The 17629-nt window shown below is 37.2% G+C and overlaps 1 protein-coding gene across 1 annotated transcript in view; it reads left to right on the top strand.

The window, feature by feature from the left end:
- Positions 1–17408, top strand: part of LOC121728101 (rabphilin-3A) — a 39895-nt gene extending 22487 nt beyond the window's left edge. The window contains exons 6-9 of the mRNA XM_042116210.1: positions 9174–9501; positions 10671–10815; positions 14191–14418; positions 16948–17408. Coding sequence (XP_041972144.1) covers positions 9174–9501; positions 10671–10815; positions 14191–14418; positions 16948–17245 — 999 coding nt within the window. The 3' untranslated portion in view covers positions 17246–17408. The remainder of the gene's footprint in view (positions 1–9173; positions 9502–10670; positions 10816–14190; positions 14419–16947) is intronic.
- Positions 17409–17629: the final 221 nt, after the last annotated feature.

Raw genomic sequence — 17629 nt, 5'->3', positions numbered from 1 at the left:
GTTTGATTCACACGAGCGTAATTTTGTGAGTAATGATTTGTATGAAAAGATATTTACGCGGCAGGAATTCTGCGACTCACGACTAACATAATTACGCTCGTTTGGCTTCACCCTAATTCTACGAGAATCTCACGCGACCACCATATTATGTGGTAAAAAATCTAAAAATGTACAAAAGTGGTCTCGAAGGAAGGTCTTATAGCTTTAAGATAGGAGCTGAAATCCCTACTGCATACTAATATTATGAATACGAAAGTGTGTCAGTCCGTCTGTTACCTCTTCACGTCCAAACCGCATTAACCTAAACTGTCGAAATTTGATATGGGGATATTACTATGAGTCCTGAAAGGACTAAGTACAAGATATACTTTTATTCCCAAAAAATGTACGGTTCCCACGCTTAATTTTGAAGGTGCAGGCGTCATCTAGTGAATAATATTCGCCCATCAAGCTAATGTCTACGCGCCGTAGAGGGTCTACGCGCCGTAGAGGGTCTACGCGTCGTAGAGGGTCTACGCATCGTAGGCATGCCGTAGACTTTGGGCGCAGGAAAGGATTGCCCTATCGAGATTAATCTAAAGTTTTTTACTGTGGTTAAATAGAAACTTGTTGCCGGGAGTATATTTTTCGCCATGTTACTTTATCTTTTTGATATGTATTTTAATAAAAATAATCTTCTTATCTTTTTAGGGTTCCGTACCTAAAAGGTGAAAACGGGACCCTATTACTTAGACTTCGATGTCTGTCCGTCTGTCTGTCTGTCTCCAGGCTATAACTCAAGAACGGTAATCTGTAGCCGCTATAACAACAAATACTAAAAATAAAATAAATTAAATATTTAAGGGGGGCTCCCATACGATAAATGTGATCTTTTTGGAAAATTTTGCTCTATATAAATGATGACAACAAGTAGGCCTGAAATGTTCACAAAATACCTAATTGTATAAAATACACTTTAATAATTGGTTATAAAATTTAAATAAAATTAATAATTAAGGGGGGCTCAAACACAAGTTTTGCTCCATAATGGTACCGGAATCCTTTCGTGCGCGAGTCCGACTCGCACTTGGCCGATGTTTTTAATTAGCTGCGGAAAAATTTACTTTTTATACAGGCTGTTACAAAACAAATTGATAATACATTAGTATAACGTCATACACACCCTGTGTATGTCGTATCCTAACTATCCTAACGTATTTTTCTACGTATTCTCGTGAAGGTGATCCCTTGAATAGAGCCAATCATTGTAAAAGTAGCAGCGCTAATTTATTTCCTTTTTTCATTTTTGTATGGTCAAATTAATGATGTTGGGGCGTTTGTCACAGAAACATAATATTATGTTAGGTCATAGAAGTTTTTTTCTTTATTTTTCAGTATAATGTTCCACCTTTTTTCCTTTTATTGCAACCTACATACTAGAATTGCCGTCCAATAAGTAGACAATATCGAATTAATATTTATAATGAAGTATTCCCGGAATTCCCTCGTAGGAATAAAACAAGGACACTTTATAAATAGAACGTCGATACGCCCACGCCTGAACCTACAATCACGTTTAAACAATCCAGAACATTCTTTAATATGGAATCTGGACGGAATCCAGATAGATTTCAACGGAATTTGTTATAAAAAGTTTGAAATCTCTATTGTGTTCGGAACGCTTTGATGTTCACGCGAAATTAAGCCCAAACGCGCTGATGTTAAATTCTATATTACCTTGATACGGTATTGACATTATGCTGGGTCAAACCGTGTACCCAGGGGAAGCGTTCATATTTTCGGGATTAACAGTTACATAAGTATGCGCTACAAATGATTTGTGGCGTTTTATCCGCTTTCGTTCCGCCGTTTTAACGAGGAATAGACACATAGGGCGGGTCTTTGCGCGTCTTTTATGCAAATGACAATTTCTTGGACAAGCCCCCCCCCCCCCTCCCCCTTAAATCAACTTTATTGTGTTTTTATTATTTTTTTGTTATAGCGGCACCAGAAATACCTACACAATCTGTGAAAATTTCAGAAGTCTAGCTATAGCGGTTCTTGAGATACAGCCAGGATACAGACAGACAGAGTGACAGACATCGAAGTCTCGGTAATAGGGTCCCGTTTTAACCTTTTGGGTACGGATCCCTAAAAATGAATTTTATACGCCGGTTCTTCTTTCCGTTTAGTTCTTGAACCGGTAGGTCGACACGTAGACGTTGTGAAAAAAATTGTTCTCGAAATAAAACATCAATTTTTGACCGACTTCCAAAAAGGAGGAGGTAATACGTTCGGCTGTATGTATTTTTTTTTATGTATGTTTAACGATTACTCAGCCGTTTGTAGTCCGATTTACAAAATTATTGTTGTGTTGTATAGGGTTTGACTCGAATTTGGTACCATGTTCATAAAAGTGGTGACCTGATGATGGGATCCATGATTAATCGAGGGAACTCCTCAAAATTTATATGGAAACATATAGTGATTTCGATTTTTTCTGAAGTGTTTCAGGCATATACTACCAAAAAGTAAGATTTTGCACCAGGATGTACCCTGGTTCCGAAGGTACCCAACAGAACTTTTGAATCCTTATAGATACAAGTTCGAGGATTTTGGCTTTATTTAAACTACTCCAAGCAAAAGCCAATGGATTCTACATTATTTCAGCTGAACATAGGCTAAATTTTATTTTGGAAAAAATTGGGTTTCGTAAGATATTTGGGTTTTTCGGACGCCAGGTGGAAAATCAACCAGAAAAGTTACTTATTTTGCGTACGCTGCCGAAACTATAATAGATATAACCATAAATGTTATAAGTAATTGTAGATCTTATAAATATCTACAAAAAAGTCCGCGACACACTATACTTATCTATGTCGAGTGAGGCACAATAACCATTTTTTTATTTAAAAATTTTGAATATTTTTTGGACTACATTTAAACGCGTTTATTTTACTTATGCTATTAATCCTTATGAAAATAAATTATTTCATCACTAAGTACAGTTTATGTAGATAACATTTGGTCTGTGAATGATTAAAATTGGACGTTTAGTTTTGAAATTATGGCGAAATTAAAATATAACGATAGTGGGCGTCACCAAGCGGGGTGCGTGTGCGGGAGGAAGACAATCTGTGCAGTGTGCACTTTATGCATCCCTTCGGATAATGACTGCATCCGCGTCGTCGATGTCAGTGTTGGAGTCTGTGAATTGACCTGGGAATCATTTTGCTGACCGAGTTTTAGAGAGGGCGTTGATAGATGTCGTTTTTTGAGAATAAACAGCGATGCGTTGTTAGTATTCCTGGGCATCAATAGATGGGTTTTTTTTAAATATTTTTTTTGAGTGTATAATAATATGTATACAGGTTTTTTGAACATTAGAAATAACTTCGTTCCATTCGGGTGTCCCTTGACACCTCTCAAGTTTTTTATTCTTGCGACGCTGCAAAAACTATCCAAAGTCCTTTCCCGGGACTAAAAGTACTTCCATACAGTCATATTTTGGTATGGAGATTTTATACTTTCGCGCTTATAATAAGTAAATTATCTCTTCGGAAAATAATTTTTACTCCTTCATAATAATAATTCGAGAAAAGGTAGGTTGTGCCCTTGCGCGCTTCACTTGGCTCATCTTGGCGGCGGCACTTCGGTGCCCCCAGAAAAATAAAGTTATTTATTCGCTCAAAGTACAGTTGTTTCATTTTAATCATGATATAGGATGAATATTATATATATTATATGTATATTATTATGATATAGAAGTGCTGTATATATATTAAACATTAAATTTTAATGTTCTGCTGGTACTTAATATAGCAATAACCAGTGCTTTGTACCAGCTAACAATGACGATGACGAGTATTCATCGTTAGTCACAACCCTCGGACTGTTAAGTAATAAGTCACTGACGTGTGACTACCCTCATTAAACACATTCTGTCGTGACACTACGTCACTGTTACGCAGGGGCGTAGCTACCACCTCGCCACAGGGGCCCCCAACGTGCGTAAGCAAAATTATTATATGTATTATAAACGTTCCATTTCTTAAAAGTGAAAAAGGCCTACCCCTACCCCATAGGGCTGCCCCCCCCCTTAATATTTATTTTATACAGGGCCTCGCCAATGCACGCTACGCTTCTGCTGTTACGTCACTTGTCCGGCGCTAATGCCTAACGAGCTACAGCCGAACGCGACTGTGGTAATCAAAGCAACGTGATGATATACATTAAGTAGGTACTCTATAACCGTCGTTGCGACTTATAGCCAGCTCGCTTGAACTCAAAATCAGCCAAAATTATGGTATCATCTAAATAGATTCATCGGTATACGAGAATTATGAGCGTAAATAAATAAATAAACACACATACGGTCTTCCAAATTTAATATTTACTAGCTATTTGACCGAGATATATGTATATATATATATATATATATATATATATATATATATATATATATATATATATATATATATATATATATATATATATATATATATATATATATATATATGTCGGTCAAATAACAAGAATTGCTCGTTTAAAGAAATAAGATATTGTAGAAATTGTATGTTGTGATTTTTGGTCGCCCGTTTGCCCGGCCAAATACTGGGAATCTATATATTATTACGTGAGAGAAAAACTTTGTAACCCTTTTTACGAAAAATTGGGAAACATAGGTGCATGAAATTTTGCACAGTTATAGTTTATATGGTGAAGGAGTGCATCGAGCTAATATTATTTTAAAATGATGCTTTTATCATAAATATTTTTAAAAAATAAAACGTTACACACACTACGACACTACTACTAGGAAAAATGACAGATTTTTGAGTGACAAGCCTATACATACGAATTATACTCTTTTATTTATGGTTGAAGTCTGTTGACAACAAGTTGACAGATTGAAAATGGATTATTGTTTTTTTTATTTCATTTTATATACTACTAGCTTTTGCCCGCGGCTTCGCTCGCGTGAAATTCGAAAATCGTGTACAATACGAATATTCTCGCAAATCTCCTTTAGAAACATGATGTTTTTCCAAGACCAAAAGTAGCCTATGTTACTTTTTATCGTTATCCTTTCAACTAAGTCAAACGACACGCAAAATCTGCATGTTTAGTTTTGGTTAGATTAATTTCACTTTTAATAAATAACTTACTTTGATTCTAAAGAAGGAGAAGTAAAACTCAACACTAACGACGGAACACGTTTTTGCTTGGCAACATTACCAGGAGGGGGGGTTTGGGGGGGCGCAGCCCCCCAAGTACCGGTCGGGGGCAAAGCCTCCCGCATGTTAATCAAACGACACGCAAAATCTGCATGTTTAGTTTTGGTTAGATTAATTTCACTTTTAATAAATAACTTACTTTGATTCTAAAGAAGGAGAAGTAAAACTCAACACTAACGACGCAACACCATTTTGCTTAGCAACATTACCAGGAGGGGGATGCGCCCCCCCAAGTACCGGCCGGGGGCAAAGCCTCCCGCATGTTAATCAAACGACACGCAAAATCTGCATGTTTTGGTTAGATTAATTTCACTTTTAATAAATAACTTACTTTGATTCTAAAGAAGGAGAAGTAAAACTCAACACTAACGACGGAACACGTTTTTGCTTGGGAACATTACCAGGTGGGGGGGGGGGGGGTTGGGGGGGCTGCGCCCCCCCAAGTAGGGGCAGGGGCAAAGCTTCCCACATATTAATGAAACGACACGCAAAATCTGCATGTTTAGTTTTGGTTAGATTAATTTCACTTTTAATAAATAACTTACTTCGATTCTAAAGAAGGAGAAGTAAAACTGAACACTAACGACGCAACACCATTTTGCTTAGCAACATTACCAGGAGGGGGGGTTTGCTCCTGCCCTTACTTGGGGGGGCTGCGCCTCTTTGGTCCCCTTAGAGGGGTGAGGGGGGAAAATTTAAATCGGATCAGTAGTTTTCGTGTGATGCTGGAACAAACATACAGACAGACAGACAGACAGACAGACAGACAGACAGACAGACAGACAGACAGACAAAAAACTAACCACAGTTTTGGCTTCTATAGCGATGTAGTAACAGCCCCCGCTTATTATTTTTTGGATATCTTTAATGTACAGAATTGTCATTTCTACAGTTTTATTATATGTATAGATTAGACAATGCTTAAACAGCCAGTCTGAGATCAGCTGAGTCCCAGAGACAAGAATTAAAAAAAACTATGATAAAGTCAATATTTTTTACAAAATATAGGTAGTAGTCCTAATATCGTTGCAAGTAAGGTCGAATTTCGACCATTGGGCGATCTCTAGTGAATCTAAAAATAACATTGTTGAAACGGAAACCAAATCAAATATTGAAACAGTATGGCTTAATTAATACCCAATACATCAATAATTCGAGTTGGCAGCTAATAAAATATTTTTATTTATACTTTGGTTTATTACGAATGTGACCTATAACAAGGTATACCTAATCAAATAAACATTCAACATTTTCTGCAAAACCTTTTTAACTTGAAAACCTATTGCGACGAAGTTTAGATAGACGAATGAAAATCTTTTTCTTTTTCAAACGAAATTGAAGCGACTGGGTTCGTACGATATTAAATTTCACATCTGCAGGCACAAATCTCAATATGGTTTATTTTAGTTAATCTGCAAAACAAAAAGGTCAGAGTATACTGGGTATAACAAAACTGAGTGACAAATGAGTCCCAAATATAGAGTTCGCTGTCGAATTAGCAGCGCCGAAAGAGTTTTTTTAGTAGATGATTCATAGGCAAATCGCCTACGTAATTTTGTCGTCATTACGTCAAACCGAGCGTACAAAATCACGGCTAAAATTTAATTGACCATATGAATCAATTTCTATGATGGTATGTAGGTACCATCCATAAAGTTAATATACCTAGCGGAATAGAGAAACAAAGGCCTGAGCAAGAGAGATGTCACTATCAGTAACACTGCGTGGTAAAAAGAGACGTGTGATACATGACAGCAGCACTCTTTTTTTGACGTCCAGTCGGCACGTGCCGCACGTTGACAATTTAATCTCATAGAAATCATATTGTTCAATCATGCTTGTGTAAGTGTATACGTACACATATTTTTACACACAGATGAAACCAATTTCGGTTTCGTTTGACAGCTCGAGATTGTTGCTCTATTCCGCTAGGTATATTAACTTTATGGTACCATCGAATAAATTGATTTATAGGCAGTTGACGGATCTACGTCATTTGGTGGGACAATGACGTAGATCCGTCAACTGCCTATGTCAATATAATGTGAGCTGTCTGCTAGGTGCGACCTGCGTGCATAATGCGACCAAATGACGTAGGTCTGCCTATGAATCAACTTCTATGATAGGTACTATCAGAGAAGTTGATTCCTATGCAAATCGGGGACCTAAGTAGTTTGGTTGCATTACGTCTACAGATGGGTAATGGAAAAGTTTCCGAAAGAAAAGAAAAGAAAAAAGAAAAATTTCCAATATATTTTTCCAATTTTTCAAATATTTTTCCAAATTGAAATGTCAACCAAGATTAGAAAATAAAACAAGATAACTACGGGATAACATTTTTTATTTATTCTTTTTCTTGAAAACTTCTATGATTTGTTGCATAAGCCGGCCCTTAGACGATCAATTATTGTATAGTGTAATATCACGCTTTAATTTTATTGAACGGTTTATTTGACAATTATTATATTGATGGTGCGCAATGTTCAATATCAACCCTAGACGGTCATAATAAAAACTTTTAAGGCAAAGTGAAACCCCATTTTGTTATTTCTTGACACTCGATTTACTTAGTTCCAATATAATAACGAAACGTAACAAAATATGAGATATAGAGCACAATATTTAAAAGGATTTAAGCCATAAACATTTTAAAAAAAATTATACTTTCGCTGTAATTAATTTACAAACTCACCTCAAACGAAACTCTTTGTCATCGAAATATAAGTATTAACAAGAATAACTTACATTTTATTTTAATAAATTGTTAATGAATCTATTTTAAAAAAGTCTGAACCGAACAATCTCTTTTCTTAATATTTATTTAGAAAGATATGAAATGAAAAATATTTATTTCTAAGTAGGTTAACAAAGTTAACACTTTTAGAACGTCGCGTCTACATGAGGCCTACCACCGGTTCGGGAACTTTAAAAAACACATGAAAAATAGAGAAGATCCGCCCCTAAAAACTACATATTATGCTAAGCTAAAATGAATCTTATTACTTATTACAAGCTTGGTCTTTGGTTGTGTGCAAAAGTTATCTTTTTGGATTGAGATAAGACCTCACCTTAAATAAAATAAATATTTAGGGGGATTTTGTTAGCTCCCATACAAAAAGCACTTGCCTATCTTTGCTTTATAATGGTACGGAACCCTTCGTGAGCGAGTCCGACTCGCACTTGGCCAGTTTTTTAAAATAATAATAATAATACTAATAATTATTTATTATTATTATTATTGGGTCTAATCCATGATCAGAAATATCCAGTTTTATCCAGTGGCTCGGGTCCCGGACTCTCCGGTACATTTACCATAGGCGTAGAAAAACTCATAAGGATCAAATTTGTAGGAAATTTAATAATCTATCATCTACAACTTTGTTTCTTCAATTATTTGCGCTAAATTTGATTTTAATTATTGAGATATAGGCAAAATTCTACTTTGACTTGTTTTTTGCAGTTATTTCCCTAAATACTGATTTTACAATGAAAATTACAAGGACAAAAATTGTAGAAAATCAAATTTGCGACAGCTTTGGTCCTTACCATTTTAGTAAAAAATAAAATTTAAGATATTATGGCTTAAAAAAAGATATTGTGTTTTTAAACAACTAAACAACATCTAAAGTCAATCAAGCCTTTGAATTTCAACTTAATATGAACCATATTTGATATTTCATTTCATTTTTACTATTTACTATTTCATTTAAACTAATAATTTCAATAAAAAAAAATTTTTCCATTATTTTTCCAATTATTCAATTTTTCTGAAAAATAAATTGAAAAATTTCCGAGCTTTGAAATTTTTCGGAAAATTACCCATCACTAATTACGTCAAACCCAGCTGACAGATCACAATTAACATTGAATTGACATATTCGACCAAATAACGTTGGTCTGTCAATTGCATAGGAATCAACTTCCTCGATGGTACAATATGATGACTTGTTTTTTCAGGATTCGCCGCAGGAATGGAACGAAACGGACATCCTTTCCCATGGCGTCAGCGGTTTAAGCCTTCACAGAACCGACAGCTTCAACCAGCGGTCTCTTCTGAAACGCACGGGCAGCAAAGGCAGCGCCTACAGCATGAGGAGTGTTAGGAAGGAGAGAGAGAGAGTCCCAACGATACCGGACTCCGGTTTCGGGACGTTGGAAGTGAAGTTGGAGTATGACGTCGGGACGTCGTCTTTGGCGGTGACAGTCCTGCGGGCGAGGGGCCTCATCGGCATGGACATGACGGGCCTGTCAGATCCATTCTGCCGACTCGAAATATTACCGCGCGGTTAGTATGGTTCATAGAGTTAATATTACCTATCGGTAAAGGTAATATTAACTTTATGGTTTGGTTATATTAACTTTATGGTTGGTTATGCTTTGGCCTATGAGGATGATTGTATTTATGCTTATTGAGCATTTTTTACACGCTTTTGGTTTTATGATCTATATAATATAAAAATTAATTTCGTTAGTAAAAATTAACTCGAGAACGGCTGAACCGATTTCACTAAGCTTAGTCATGAAATATTCGTAGAAGTTCAGAGAAGGTTTATATTAGAGGTAAAGTGATGCAAAGTTCACAGCGGGCCATCTAGTAATTTTATTATAAATGCAAAATCTGTATGTTACCTCTTTAGATTTTTTAAAAACTTTTAGAGAAATAAGGTATAATAATTGGTTTAATCACAGAAGAATGTACCGTGGCCAACAAAAACGTCGACATTTAGGAAAATTATAAAAAGTAATTACTCAGACTTATTACAATATCCGTACGTCTGTCTCAAGGCTGTATCCCTGAACTGAATGCAATGCGAAAATCTGAACAAAGACTCTCAAACTTGTTTCTTTGGGCGTTTTGTACGGAAATCTTTTTTCGCTTTTAGTGTGTGCAGATTTTATTTTTTATGAAATAAGGGGGCAAACTAGCAAACGGATCACCTGATGGAAAGCAACTTCCGTGGCCACTCGCAGCATCAGAAGAGCTGCAAGTGCGTTGCCGGCCTTTTAAGAGGGAATAGGGTAATAAAGGAGAGCCTACCCTCCCTAGAAGGGAAGGGAATAGGGGAGGGTAGGGAAGGAAATAGGGTAGGGGATTGGGCCTCCGGTAAACTCACTCACCCGGCGAAACACAGCGCAAGCGCTGTTTCACGCCGGTTTTCTGTCAGAACGTGGTATTTCTCCGGTCAAGCCGGCCCATTCGCGCCGAAGCATGGCTCTCCCACGTATAAAAATATATGAATTAGCATCTCTTTGTGATTCTTTGCCCGTTTTTGACACTAATTGGAAAGGCACTGGTATCAAATTAGACTAATTTATTCACGGTAGCGTTTCGAGCATAATATTTTAATCTCTGTTTACCGTTATTTTAAATTAAATTTATATTTGCGTAGAGTATATAATCAAATGAAGTTAGAATAATACATTTTAGTCGTTTAATCGTTCTTTTTTTTTCAGAGGACTCATACTCCAACAGACTGAGGACGAAGACTGTGCACAAAACGAAAAACCCTGAGTTCAACGAGACCCTACACTTTTTTGGTATCACAGAATCGGATTTGTCGATGAAGTCCTTAGAAATTGTACTTTTCGACGATGACAGGTAATTACAACATTTTTAGTGTTCCGTAACTAAGGGGTAAAAACGGGACCCTATTGCTAAGGGCCAGGCCACAGCAATGCGTTGCGGCATCGCATCGTAAAAATCTGCGACGTCGCAGCACGCATCGTGGAAATTTGCGATGTGTCAGCGACATTTCCGATAAAATTTTTGCGTTGTCACATCGCATCGCATTTTTGTGCGATTTTGTTTTTGCGATGCGACGCCGCAACGCAGTGTTGTGGCCTGGCCCTAAGACTTCGCTGTCTGTCCGTCCGCGTCCGTCTCCAGGCTGCATCTCAAGAACGGTGAATGGTGATAAAAATTATCTACCGATTTTCTACCGACACTGGTTTAGCGACCCATGCCATCGCTATTTTGTAGTGACGTAGAGCAAAATGAAACCTATAGCTTAGGTCAGTGGTCCCCAACCTTTTTTTATACGGGCTACAAACATGTTTTGGTATTGGTCTCGCGGGCCGCAACAAACATTTTTCGGTTTAAAAAATAACGTTATTCATAATTAACGATTTATAATTGAAAAAAAAATCACGACCTTAACGATGACTTTACATTATTTTGCCGGAAGGCGTGAATTTCAAAATGGTTTAACATCACGCGGGTCACAAATAAAGTCCCGGCGGGCCGCGTGAGGCCTGCGGGCCGCGGGTTGGGGATAGCTGGCCTAGGTCATAAAATGGCATTTTATTTGAATTTTTGCGTCCCGGTGACGGCGGCGGTTGTCAGACAAACTCAACAAATTTTTAGGGTGGGTTGCATCAGAGGCGTAGTTATAGTTAAGGTTAAGGTTATCGTCAAATATGGCGTCCATTATGGACTTTTACTAGGGATTTGAAAGTTCATTTGACATTTTGTTATTCATGGTTAAAGTTAAAGTTACAGTTTAAGTAAGTTGGTGCAACCCACCCTTAAAGTCAAATAACTTGAACATTAGCGAGCATATCAACAAGAGCGAGATAATCGTGTTCAAGGCGGGAACCAAGAGTTACTCAATGCCGAGCGTGACTCTGAACAACGAGCCGCTCAGAAGAGTCGAGAGAGTAAAGTACCTGGGCCACTGGATCACCGAGTCGCTTGCTGATGACCTGGACATGTCGAGGGAACGAAGGGCAATATCAGTCAGGGCAAATATGTTGGCTCGTAGGTTTGCTAAATGCACGGCAGAGGCGAAGGTTACTTTGTTTCGCGCCTACTGTCAGGCATTCTATACGTGCAGCCTATGGGTCAAACATACGCTAACGGCTTATAGTGCCCTGCGGGTCCAATATAATAATGGGTTTCGGACACTGATGGGGCTGCCGCGATTCTGTAGCGCGTCAGGGATGTTCGCGGACGCCGGAGTGGACAGCTTTGCTGCAATAATGCGAAAAAGATCCGCATCCCTGATGAGAAGAGTACGCGGCAGCTCCAACAGTTACCTGCAACTCATTGCGAGTCGAATGGACACTGAGTGTCCATTCATGAAGAAATGGACACAAATGCATGCACGTAATTTGTAATCAGGTATTTTATGTTGTGCATTTATTGGGATTTATATAATTTTTAATATGGACTATAATTATGCGCTGTCTGAAATAAACAATTTGAATTTGAATTTGAATTTGAATTAAGCCCGGCCGCGCATTGTCCAAAATTTCTGATACGAAACAGTTGAACGTCCGCGCTGTCTCTTACATTTTGTACTGAGCCGAGTGAGCTCGAACTCGCCGGAAGGATATTTCGGATAGTGTGCGGGGTGGCGGTCCGGCGAAATTCAACTGTTTCTGATCAGAATTCGGACAATGTGCGGCCGGGCTATATCCGCTTGTTCTATAGTATAGACAGAAGAATTTATGCAAATGAAAATGCAATGTTAAATTTGAGCAGATGCATTAAATTCTGACACTGGTCTATTTTTAAACAAAAATTGTAATTTACTGTTTCTATACTGCTTTTTGAGATAGAGGTTACCTTGTTTCTATCTGCAGAATTATCTGTAAAAATATATTTTGGAAAAAAAAAATACTTAATATTATGATGACGTAATTCTGTAAGATAAATGAAAAGAAATAATATTTACTAAGGGATTTTTTGCTCATTATTGTATGTAACATAGAGTTCACTGCGAAAGTATAGTAGCGCTAAAAGGGCAACTTTTTAAACCTTTTGTATAGGCAAATTCATGACGCTGCACTGGGGCCCTTTTCCATATAAATAAAAAAAAATACTTTCAGAGTTGCTACTTTTATCTGTATAGAAATACAGGGGAGTGGGGACTCATACTCATCCTATAAAGTATTTTACTTATCACTTTGTTTTGGTACATTCCAAGTTATCTATACTTAAAAAATTACATGTCCTGACTGACTGACTGATTCATCATCGCTGAGCAAAAACTGTAAAAGTTACAGCCACGAAATTTGGTGAGTAGGGTTGTTTTATTAAGTAGACACCCACTAAGGAAGAAATTTTGAAAATTTTACCCCGAAGGGGGTGAAATAAGGGTTGAAAGTTTTAATGAAACTCCGTCATTTCTTGAGTTAGAAACATGAAACTTTATTTTTGAGTTCTGATTAAAAATGAATGGATACGTGTTTAAGCGTTTCTGAAAATTCTACCCCCAAGGGGGTGAAATAGATGTTGAAAGTTTAAATGAAAGTCCGTCATTTCTTAAGTTAGAAACATGAAAGTTTATTTTTGGACTGCTGATTAAAAATGAATGGATAGGTATTTAAGCGTTTTTAGAAATTCTACCCCCAAGGGAGTTGAAAGTTTGAATGAAAGTCCGTCATTTCTTGAGTTAGAAACATGAAACTTTATTTTTGTGCTACTGATTAAAAATGAATGGATACGTAATTTCTTGAGTTAGCCATAACCATCAAATAGCCCGTCCTAATGAACAACTTTTTCCATGAGAACAATGCTGGGAACTCAAAAAAATCCGTCTTCATACCCATACAAATTGCCGATATGGGCATCCGTATGGGTATGAAGACGGCATTTTTTTTTAAATTCCCAGCATTGTTCTCGTAGAAAAAGTTGTTTATTTTGACGGGCTCATTTGATGGTTTCAAGGATAACGGTGTTTACACTAACACACTGTATATTGTCTGTCTGTCTATAACCTCTTCACGCCAAAATCTTTTTTGAGTTTGGTAGGGAGATTCTTCGAATCCCGGGAAAGGACCTATGTCCCTTCCCGGGATTCGAAGTATCTCCGAAAATTAACAAACCTAACCGTAAATTTTCGCAGGATGAAGAATATTCTATAATATTCTTCATCCTGCGAAAATTTACGGTTCCCAAGATGAGCGAATTATGACGCAACGGATTTGCGGGCGTCATCTAGAAAAAAATCTCTCTTCTCTCTTTCTTCAGGTATGGGTGCGACGAGATCGGCTCGGTGACGATAGCGCTGCGCGAGTGCAGCAAGACTCAGCTCCGGCTCGCGCTGGGCGGCCCGTCCGGCTCCGAGCCGACCGGCCCGCGCCTGCTGCTCGCCCTCTGCTACAACACCAAGAAGCGCGCGCTCGTGGTCACCGTGTGCCGCGGCGCCGACCTCCCCTCCCAGGACAGCAACGGATACTCGGATCCGTTTGTCAAATTGTAAGTTTTATTGTCACGGACAATAAATACCTATTACTGCAATAATTGGACGCTACACTGTGGCAACATCGTACACAGTAAACAGTTTTGTTCGAATAAATATGTACGGCTTTAGAGGACTAGTGCCCGTTTTCACCAACCACCTCCTAACGCTTAAGTGTCGCCTAGCGGCCATTAAGTGTACCCATCTTTCAATAATGAATTATTGTTTATGTGTCACCTACATCCTTAGGGCCTAAGAACATTGACAAAATATAAGGGTTTTCAAAAACGTATTTGTGCTAAGAATTATACATGAAAGAAGAAAGAAAGAAAGAAACTTAATTTGGTAAAACAGTAAAATATGTACAATACAAATAATCAATAACATTTCAAATACAAGTCTTACCAAATCGGCGCCTACTCAGCATGATATGTTGCAAAACACAGTTCGCAACGCTGGTTTTCAGCTCGCAACATGACGCTAAAAGATTTGGAGGAAACCAGAGCTTTAGCGTTGAGCGTGATTGGTGAAAACGGGCATCCCATGTGATTTAGCTTAATTTTCTACTGAATTTTCACAAAAATGCCCTAAATGACTTAAGAAACTGAATTTTAAAAGCAAAGAAAACCGATTTTTTTCCCTTTGGGAATCGATGACATTCGCTTTCCTTTCTCCATTAAACTCTCATTATATTATGATGTTATGATTTTTCCATTTGCCAAGAGATTCATTGTAGGGATAACTAGGTGACACCCGTAACTGCGTTCAATGGCTTAAAATCGGTTCAGCGTTTTAATAGCGTAAAGAGGTAACAGGCAGACAGACAATTTTCTCATTTATTGTTGTATTGATATTTATGATAACAAAGTTTTGCGTTGCTGATAATGATCCAAAAATTTTTTCGGCTCAACATCTTTTTTTTGGTAGACATTTTATGAATTGTTAATTATTATTATTTATTTATTATAGTTATAGGACATTTAAATTGAATTGTTGATCTATTTAATGTAATTATTGTTTTTTAATTTAATGATTTTCTGACCAATTTTATATTTATGTTGCTATTTAAGTACAACTCCTATTTTAGTCATTAATTTATCAATATCAAAGGTTTATATGAAAGGTTTTACATTTAAAATTTTATTTGTTTTTTTGGTAGAAAAGTATTGTTTTTGGTAGAAAATTGTAGAAAATTTAAATTGTAGAAAATGGTAGAAATTTTTCATGACGCTGACAACCCTATTTTTGTTTACCAATTATTTAAAAATTTAAAATTACCTGCACTACACCTGATGATGATTTTATCGAAACCGGTCGTGTAAAACATAATTGTTATTAATAAAAGTAGAAAAAGTGCATGAAAAGTGTATATTATTACTGTGAAACATGAATTTCCACCAAGAAGTTACGGTACATTCAATATCATATAATATTATAAAGGCGAAAGTTTGTTTGGATGTATGGATGTGTGGATGTATGGATGTTTGTTACTCTTTCACGCAAAAACTACTGAACGAATTTTAATGAAACTTTACAATAATATAGCTTATACATCAGAATAACACATAGGCTACAATTTTAACCGACTTTCAAAATGGGGGAGGTGTTATGTTCGTTTTCTTATATTCAACGATTACTCCGCCGTTTGTTAACCGATTTTCAAAATTTTTCTTTTGGTATATAGGGTATCATCCCAATTTGGTATTATATTCACAAAAGTGGTGATCTGATGAAGGATCCATAAGTAATCGAGGGAACTCCTCAAAACTTATAGGGAAACATGTGGTGACTTCGGTTTCGTGAGAAGTATTCTAAGCATATGCTACCAACAAGTAAGATTTTGCTCCGAGATATACCTGGTATACCGTGGTTCGGAAGGTGCTGAGAGAACTCCTGATTCTTTATAGATACAAGTTTGGGAGTTTCGGCGTTGTTTTAAGAACAGAAAGCATTTGCTACTATGCAAATTATATTCATCATCATCATCATCATCATCATCATCATCATCACTACCATATTATACCATTTCATAGTCTTGTAGATCGAGACTCGAGTTTGTCAAGCGATAATTTAAAAAAATCTATACTTACCTACCTAATATTATAAACCTGAAGAGTATGTTCGCTTGAACGCGTCAATCTCAGGAACTACAGGTCCGATTTAAAAACTTATCTCAGTGTTAGATAGATCATTTATCGAGTAAGACTATAGGCTATATTATATTATCACGCTAAGACTAATACGACCAAAGAAACTCAGGAAAATGTGGGAAAAACGGGGGAAATATTTTTTATGGGAAAATGTACGGTTTCTGTAAAATTCCTAATTTACGCGGGCGAAGCCGCGCGGGACATCTAGTATTATTATAAATGCGAAAGGGTGTCTGTCTGTCTATCTGTCTGTTACCTCTCATCTAAACCACGTGGTGTGAAGCGTCCATAGATATTATTATATTATATAAAGGATTTATATCCTGGCAAAATATACGGTTCCCACACGTTAAACACTATTTATATTTAATTGCAGTAATTATGCATTTATTACAGACACCTAGATCCAGACCCGTATCACAAAAAGCACAAGACATCCATAAAATGGCGGAACCTCAACCCTGTGTGGAACGAGGAGTTTCTCTTCGAGACGCGGCCTATGGAGCTGGCCCGACAGAACCTCACGCTGACCGTCTGGGACAAGGACTACGGGAAGCCCAACGACTTCCTCGGCAGCCTCGTCATCGGTGCCAGCAGCAAGGGCAGGAGACTCAAGCACTGGATGGACAGCATCAAGTTTCCCGACCACCGCCACGAGCAGTGGCACTCCTTGACTGACACCCAGCATATGTAAAATGCGTATAGTTTCAGATCCAACTTAATCTAAACAAAACAGAAAGAATTATCGAGCTTCGAATCTTGTACTAATAGGCTACTTATCTTCTTTCTGCTCTTGTGTTGGTGACTTGGCGTTACTTTTCCGTAGCTTCTCAAACGCCTACCTGTAATCACTTAACGTCATAGCAGATCGGACTTTATTAATTACAAATTGTTTAGACTTAAAAATCAAGGCGTCTGCATTGCTCTATTTCTGCTTGCTTATCTCTACTCACTTTTGAAGAGACTAATCCCTTCAAAAGTTAGTAGAATAATGTTAAAAGTTACAGACATTTTACTTGCCTCTAACATTGCAAAAAAATTTTAGAATTTATAAAAAAAATAGTAAATTTGTATATGT

This window comes from Aricia agestis, chromosome 6 (genome assembly GCF_905147365.1).
Source record: "Aricia agestis chromosome 6, ilAriAges1.1, whole genome shotgun sequence".
Classification (NCBI taxonomy): Eukaryota; Metazoa; Arthropoda; class Insecta; order Lepidoptera; family Lycaenidae; genus Aricia; species Aricia agestis.
The sequence above is the reverse complement of the archived record's forward strand: the minus strand, read 5'-3'. Positions and strand labels throughout refer to the sequence as shown.